The following is a 7,548-nucleotide window of genomic DNA, read 5'->3' as shown; positions in this document are numbered from 1 at the left end:
CAAAGTGTTTTGTGGAGCTCCGTGTTTATATTGGGGGGCTTTTGTACGCCACGATTGTACCGAGTGGCACTCACGTGCACATCCGCCAGCAAAACAACAGCAGGTATTTGTTTCAAAGCCAAGGGACTTTGATCTAGGATGACACTCGGTGCATAACAGCTACAATTTGTTCAAAACCAATGCATCTTCCTCTGCTTAATTGGACATGGATGGGTGACCATGCATAACAGGTGCTGCAGAGATTCGTGGACAGCAGAGGGTGGTACAGCAAAATAATTTGTCCTGTACTTCTGTGCTCGCGTTTAAGCTGCCGACCTGCGCTGACCAGCGTGGTCAAAAATCGTCCCCACGACCCACACAGCATGCACAGGAGTGGAGTGACAATTTTGTACGCATTTAATTGGCAAAAGAACAAGCCAATTCGTTGAATCACAGAAATTACACGATCACAAGAATGCCCTTTAAAGACTGCATGTGATGCAACCGTAATGGAGGATAATTAATCCTTGCATGGTGGCGGTATTAACCGTTGATATGCCAAATTTAAGACTATCTGGTAACGTTTTTTTATTATCAAGGCAGCACATTGTGCAGTCTTCAACTCTTATTTGCTCCATCTCCCTTCGTTCTGGTGCCATGAAGGGCCATTGCCCGAAACGTCACCTTGAGAGATATTCTCTTCTTAGGTCATAGTATTGTTGATGCACCACACCACAGAGGGTCACACAAGACAAGGGTAATGCTTGCACACAGCCCTCCGTCGAGCCAAAAGAGAAGCAGAGGGATTGGCGTCCAGTGTGAGGCAAGCATGTTAATTTCATTTGTTTACTTAAATATCAAATCCCTTCGGCTTGCACAAACAGTATACAGATATGACACTACAGTGATGCACAAAGATTGTTGTAAAATAATGGCCCTTGAGGAGGGTGGGAAGAAGAGGGTCGGTGTGAAGTGACAACACCCTGGCATTTGCGGCGAAGCGAGAAGGCACAACCACAAACAGTGAAGACACAAACTCTCCAATGTGTTTTCGGGTGGTACTGCATGTTCCGGCATCGTGTCCGACGTTTCGCCCACGTGCAGGAGCAGCTCCCAGCACGCGGAGCAATACGTTGGGACAACGTGCCGACCGACGCACAATGCAGCCCATGAACACATCGGAGCTACACAGCAGCATTGTGAACGCCTACCGCAGTAGGGACACGGCAAGCCCGAGCAATCGCTTACAGCGGTGGAATTTCACATTGTCACCGGAGTCCAAAGGGTTCTCATCCCGCGCTCACTGAAGGCTTTCATCCATCACCTCTCCCCAACCCAACCACCATCACTCGGCTCTCCTTAAACTGCATAAATCGAACGTCATTCCGAATTGCAGCAACTGTGGTGATCTCAATCAGTAGCCGATGTCTGTGTGCAGGTAGTATGCGTCAGGGATGCAATGATGCAGATTTCAAAATCAATTGATTTTTTCACGATATGTGCATTGATTTGTAGAAGTACCGACAGTTACTTAGCCTAATCATGAGGATTCAATCGCAAGGGGAGGCGGAATGGTTACGCAACTCAGAGTTCGCATTAACACGGCTATTAAACATCTTCGTCGGGGTTTACGCGCAGGTATAAGGGACAATCGTAGAGCATTTGAAAAACCATGACCCTGGGACAGAATTAATTCAGTTCAAGCTGCTGCAGGACTCGACACGCACCACTCACACACTCGAGCGACCGATGTACACTTACGACAAACGAAACAAACAAGGAGACACCAATTCTGCCAACACTAGAGCTTGCGCAGAGTTACGCTGCTACGAGCACAGCCTCATACAGAGTGGACACAGTCGCAAGGGCCGGCAGAAGGAATGTACAAAACGCCATTTCTCTTGAAGCGGTCACGTCTTCCGGAGGCCACCTCAGAGGTCCTTGCCGGGGTCGGCCAGGTAGAAGTGGTACATGACGAGTATGACGAAGATGCTCACCACTGGTACCAGCCAGTTTGTCCACGACCTGGTCACAGAGTCGGAAGGGGTCAGGAGAGACTGCTTGGTCAACCCCCACTGGTACAATGACGAAGCCTCACCGTTCGGAAAAATAGTGGTGAGTGGCACATGGGGTGGTGTGGGACTCGTACCCTGCTTTCAGCCCGCCTGTCGTAGTGATGAATATGTCCTGGAAGAGATGGGGGCGACTGTCAGCATCGCATGACCAACAATAGAAATTTCAGTGGCTGCGTCTTACGACTTTACAGCATTGGTCCCAGTAGCATCATTGGCTGTGGTGGGGCCACCACAATACAGCCAAGAACCTCGCAAGGATTCACAGCCAAGCTACTGCGCTCGTGACACAGCGCGCTTCGTTAATATCAGATTATAATCTGATATTAACGATAATAATTAAATTATAAATAATAATTATGAACAATGTCCTTTATTTACTCAGTAAAATCTCTGAGTCTCAAGACTCATATTCAGAAGCATCCTGCTTCAGGATATTCAGTCAATTCTGTTAATTAGCATTTGGTTTAGTGTGGGAGGACACTCGGGTTCCACGGGGAAAACGCAACACATTCAATCCATTGCTGTTGGGTCATCTTCTGGCCACCTCACTGCCCAAGCAATGCAACAGCTGGTATTCCCAGGTAGTCCGCATCCAAGTCCTATCCAGGCTCAGGCCTGCTTAGCTTCAAACATCAGTCACTGGTAAGCATATTCTTGTTTTCAGTAACGTGAAGGCGAGTGCAGAACCCGGCCGTTATACGTACCTTGGTTTCTGTATTTTTCCTCTCGTCCTGGAAAGAGACAGAGCTCACATCAGCATGTGCGGTTTAAATATCACGTCTTGAAGTGATCACCCCCTGCATCGCCGCGAGCGGAAGGTGGCCTGTGCTAGGGCGCCAGGACCTGACACGCCGTGGTTGGTGGGGGCCGGGTGGGGGCATGAGCGTGGAGGTGGCAGGGAACCAAAACCACGCCCGGTGCTGGACCCCCCCTTGCAGGATCCACTCCAGTTTCCGTGAAGCGAAATCTGATGCCTTGGTTGGGGTGTCAGTGGGCTAATGTTTCCACTTATTGTAATAACTGTAACCCTTGTACAATGGGTGCCTCAGCAGGTGTCGGGCGGCTCAGAGGTCATAGATGGCACCACTGAGCCTGGGTTGGAATCTGCCACAGGTGATTAAATCTTGTTTATTCAGGAGTGACTTGATAGCCTCGGATATGCCACCAATGACCGCACACACAAAAACCCATCACATTCAATTAGTTTTTGTAATAAAAACTGCTGTTTGTGGCAGGGCATCTGGGAAAGAGCTCACCCCTACCGTGTGAACCAGTGATCACCTGAAGACATCTCAAAAGTCTCGGCCCAGTTGCCAATGACTGAACGAAAAAAAAACTTCTCATTAAATTTCGATCTGTACTTAATCTGGCTAAATTACAGCCCTGAGAATAAAAATATCAGTTTTCATGTTATGCAACGAACACTAAGTCTCATATGCAGACCTCGTGGGAAATTGCTGCTCCCCAGTGTGTGGAGCAGCTATCACTTGAAGTGATCTCATACATAGCATTGTGATATCTGCTTCCACGAAGTGTTCTTTAACAGAGGTTCACGCTGATGTCCAAGCAGTACACTATCATAATTGTCTCAAAAAATTATGCTGCAATGCAATTGGGATAAACTGGGAAGCAAGTTTTTTTTTGGTACTAAAATAAAGAGGAATTCACATTTCCCGCTGAGTCAGAGACCCACAATTCGTTTGAGGTTGCATCACTCAGAAGTCACGGGGGTGGTTTCTCGTGTTAAATCATGAATGGCTGCGCTTCACGCGTGCCAGCAACACGACAGAGCGCGCGTGACCGCCCGGCCCTTCCCCGCTGCCGCCAGGGTTATCCCGACTGCTCAAGCTCCCTGTGGGTTCCGATGCCCAGACTCATCATCCCCCCCCTGCCACCCCCCCAGCGTCATCACTCGCGCGAGTCGGTCGCGCCGTGGGTGGAAATGCGCCGGTGTTGCAATTGCGAGCTCGAATCCTGCCCGTGAATCGACTGAGCCCCCTTTCGTCCCTCTTGTCTTTGGTAAAAACTTAAATAAGTACCGCTTTGTGGGAAGTGGTTAATATAGACTTGTACCTGACACAGGTCAATTCCACTAGCAGTGCCAAAGTCCACAATCGACTTCGAACTGGAAACAAGAAGTGAGGAGCCACTGTAGCATGTTAATAAAATTGTGTCAGACAAAAGCAACTCGGTAAAATGTTCTCATTCAAGTAGAGTAGACTGAATACCTACAGAGTAAGTAATTGCTTGCCCAGTGGGCTGCTTTAGTATCACAGCACTGAGCCAGCACCTCTGAACCTTGGTTCAACCTCAGACATTACCCATCCCCCCATTCATTCTCTTTCGCTTGCTACCACCCGACGGTTACGCAACTGCCCCAGTGTCAAGAGTGACCGCTGGACCCGTCCACTCCCCGTGGCAGGCCCCCACGTACCGGGTGAAGGTGCCCGACGAGGTACTGCGGCAGGAGCTCCCGCGCGTCCCGCGAGTGGCCCACGTCCTCGAAGGACTCGGTTCCGTCTCCTCCCGCCTGCTCCAGGAGAACCTCCTCCCCGCCTGGGTGCTGCGGGGAATTGGCGGGTGGGAGTCCCTTAATCACTGGCGTTGAGTAGTGACACACTCCTCTGGGTAAGAGGAGCCCAGATCCCTGGATTTTTAGTTAAGGTAGCAGAGTCCTTGGCCCCTCTCTGGGGTAAGGGGACCCTCTGGCAGACAAAACACCTCGATTCTAGGGTAATAAAACCCTTGAATACTGATTTGTATATGCGGAAAAGACCCCTGGGTGGACGCCCGCGTGTATAAAGAGACCCTCCCAGGGCTTTGCGTCTTGGAGCCCCTGTGTGTCGTGACCCCTGTGTAGGGAGACCCGTCTACTCTAAGATCTCTGTAAAATATAACTCCAGAGCTCTGGAACGCCAGCATACAGGAACCCCGTTTAAGGGGACCGCTGTACAGAGACCCCTTGTGTGTGGAAACCGCCTAGGGAGACCCCTGATCTCTGGAATCCATCAATTCTAGAGGCATGTGCGAGAAGCCCCTGTGTGTGTGTGGAGACCCCTGTACTGCCGAGCTCATGAGAGACCCCCGGGGTTCGGGAGAGACCCCCGGGGTTCGGGAGAGACCCCCGGGGCTCGGGAGAGACCCCCAGGGCTCGGGAGAGACCCCCGGGGTTCGGGAGAGACCCCCGGGGTTCGGGAGAGACCCCCGGGGCTCGGGAGAGACCCCCGGGATTCGGGATAGACCCCGGGCTCGAGAGAGACCCCCGGGGTTCGGGAGAGACCCCCGGGGCTCGGGAGAGACCCCGGGATTCGGGATAGACCCCGGGCTCGAGAGAGACCCCCGGGGTTCGGGAGATACCCCCGGGATTCGGGAGAGACCCCCGGGGCTCGGGAGACCCCGGGATTCGGGATAGACCCCGGGCTCAGGAGAGACCCCCGGGGTTCGGGAGAGACCCCCGGTTTCAGGAGAGATCCCCGGGCTCAGGAGAGACCCCCGGGCCTTGGGAGAGACCCCCGGGTTCAGGAGAGACCCCCGGGTTCAGGAGAGACCCCCGAGCTTAGGAGAGACCCCCGGGATCAGGAGAGACCCCCGGGCTCAGGAGAGACCCCCGGGCTCAGGAGAGACCCCCGGGCCTCGGGAGAGACCCCCGAGCTCAGGAGAGACCCCGGGCCTCAGGAGAGACCCCCGGGCCTCAGGAGAGACCCCCGGGCCTCGGGAGAGACTCCCGGGCCTCGGGAGAGACTCCCGGGCCTCGGGAGAGACCCCCGGGCTCGGGAGAGACCCCCGGGTTCGGGAGAGACCCCCGGGCTCGGGAGAGACCCCCGGGCTCGGGAGAGACCCCCGGGTTCAGGAGAGACCCCCGGGTTCAGGAGAGACCCCCGGGCTCAGGAGAGACCCCTGGGCCTCGGGAGAGACCCCCGGGCTCGGGAGAGACCCCCGGCTCGGGAGAGACCCCCGGGCTCAGGAGAGACCCCTGGGCCTCGGGAGAGACCCCCGGGCTCGGGAGAGACCCCGGGGCTCGGGAGAGACCCCGGGGCTCGGGAGAGACCCCCGGAGCTCGGGAGAGACCCCGGGGCTCGGGAGAGACCCCCGGGGCTCGGGAGAGACCCCGGGGCTCGGGAGAGACCCCCGGGCCCGGGAGAGACCCCCGGGCTCAGGAGAGACCCCCGGGCTCAGGGGAGACCCCGGGGCTCAGGAGAGACCCCCGGGCTCAGGAGAGACCCCGGGGCTCAGGAGAGACCCCCGGGCTCAGGAGAGACCCCCGGGGCTCGGGAGAGACCCCCGGGCTCGGGAGAGAACCCCGGGCTCGGGAGAGACCCCGGGGCTCGGGAGAGACCCCCGGGCTCGGGAGAGACCCCGGGGCTCGGGAGAGACCCCGGGGCTCGGGAGAGACCCCCGGGCTCGGGAGAGACCCCGGGGCTCAGGCTCAGAAGAGACCCCCGGGTTCAGGAGCGACCCCCGGGCTCAGGAGAGACCGCAGCATTCCGAGATTCCCTCGCGACTGACACCGCCCTGGGTCGCGCCGCGCGCTTTGGACGCGGGAGGGACCCCCGCCCGCTCGCCCGCCCGCAGCCTTCCTCACCACCCCGCAGGCGCCTCACCTGGTCGAGGAAGGAGCTGACGTCGTAGACGTTGTCGTGCAGGATGATCCAGGTGCCGCTCGCCGTGTCGTTGTGGAGCTTCACGTCGGCGCGGCGGTAGAGCGGCAGCCGCGGCGCCGCGTCCTCCTGCTGCTGCTGCTCCTCGCACGCCGCCATGACAGAGGGGAGGGGGAGGGGGCAAAGAAGGGGGCGGGGTCACCGCGCGTGACGTCACCGCGACGGGGCCTCGCGCGCGGAGAAGTTCTCGCGGAACGCGATTCGTTAATCGCCGCCCCGCCCCCAACTGTTTATATTCCGTCTCACGTGAATGCTCGTTGTGTATGCGGGGGATGAACGACGTCGCTTGAGCAGGGAGCCGTGTGGTTTGTGTATGGTCCACGCACCCACAATAGGCCTGAGGGAGGGCCACGAGCAAAGTCAACACCACTTTGGTCTTAATATGCAACGTTCCGCGCAACGACCCTTCTTCAGAGCACCGAGAAACCAGACGTGCGGCGTCCCCTCTACGCCTGTTGCACGACTAAGGCGTCATTCAGGCGGCCAGTTGGCCAGGGTGCGGGGTGCGCTGTGGGGAAACAACAGGCGGAGGAGCCTCGATTCAGAACGGGTGGCGGGGGCTTTAGCCCATCGGATTAACTGTGTTGGTGCCACCGCTGGGGGATGCGGGATTTGAATTAACTTTATTGGTCGCGCCGCTATCCCCACGTCGGAAATGGAATGAACTTTATTGATCGCAGCTGCTATCCCAATATCAGAAATGGAATGAACTTAAATTTTTATTTAAAGCTTTCGTGACTGCAGGGATTCATATTCTTGGTTCTTTCGGTGAAGCCACGTAGAAGGGAAATAATAAAATAATATAAATATAAAATAATACAAATTCTCACGACGTT

General features: G+C 55.7%; 1 protein-coding gene across 1 annotated transcript; it reads right to left on the bottom strand.

Moving 5' to 3' along the window:
- Positions 1-796: 796 nt before the first annotated feature.
- Positions 797-6,834, bottom strand: LOC133354875 (cytochrome b5-like). The gene is made up of 5 exons (XM_061572025.1): positions 6,656-6,834; positions 4,489-4,617; positions 2,759-2,785; positions 2,129-2,166; positions 797-2,004 (listed from the first exon to the last, which is right to left on the bottom strand). Exons 1-5 carry the CDS (start codon positions 6,809-6,811, stop codon positions 1,911-1,913), a joined length of 444 nt encoding a protein of 147 aa, XP_061428009.1. The 5' UTR covers positions 6,812-6,834; the 3' UTR covers positions 797-1,910.
- Between the last annotated feature and the right edge of the window lie 714 nt (positions 6,835-7,548).

This window comes from Lethenteron reissneri, chromosome 49 (assembly GCF_015708825.2).
Source record: "Lethenteron reissneri isolate LAM-NWPU_2019-01 chromosome 49, ASM1570882v1, whole genome shotgun sequence".
Lineage (NCBI taxonomy): Eukaryota > Metazoa > Chordata > Hyperoartia > Petromyzontiformes > Petromyzontidae > Lethenteron > Lethenteron reissneri.
Note: the sequence above shows the minus strand (reverse complement) of the source record. Positions and strands in the feature narration are given on the sequence as shown.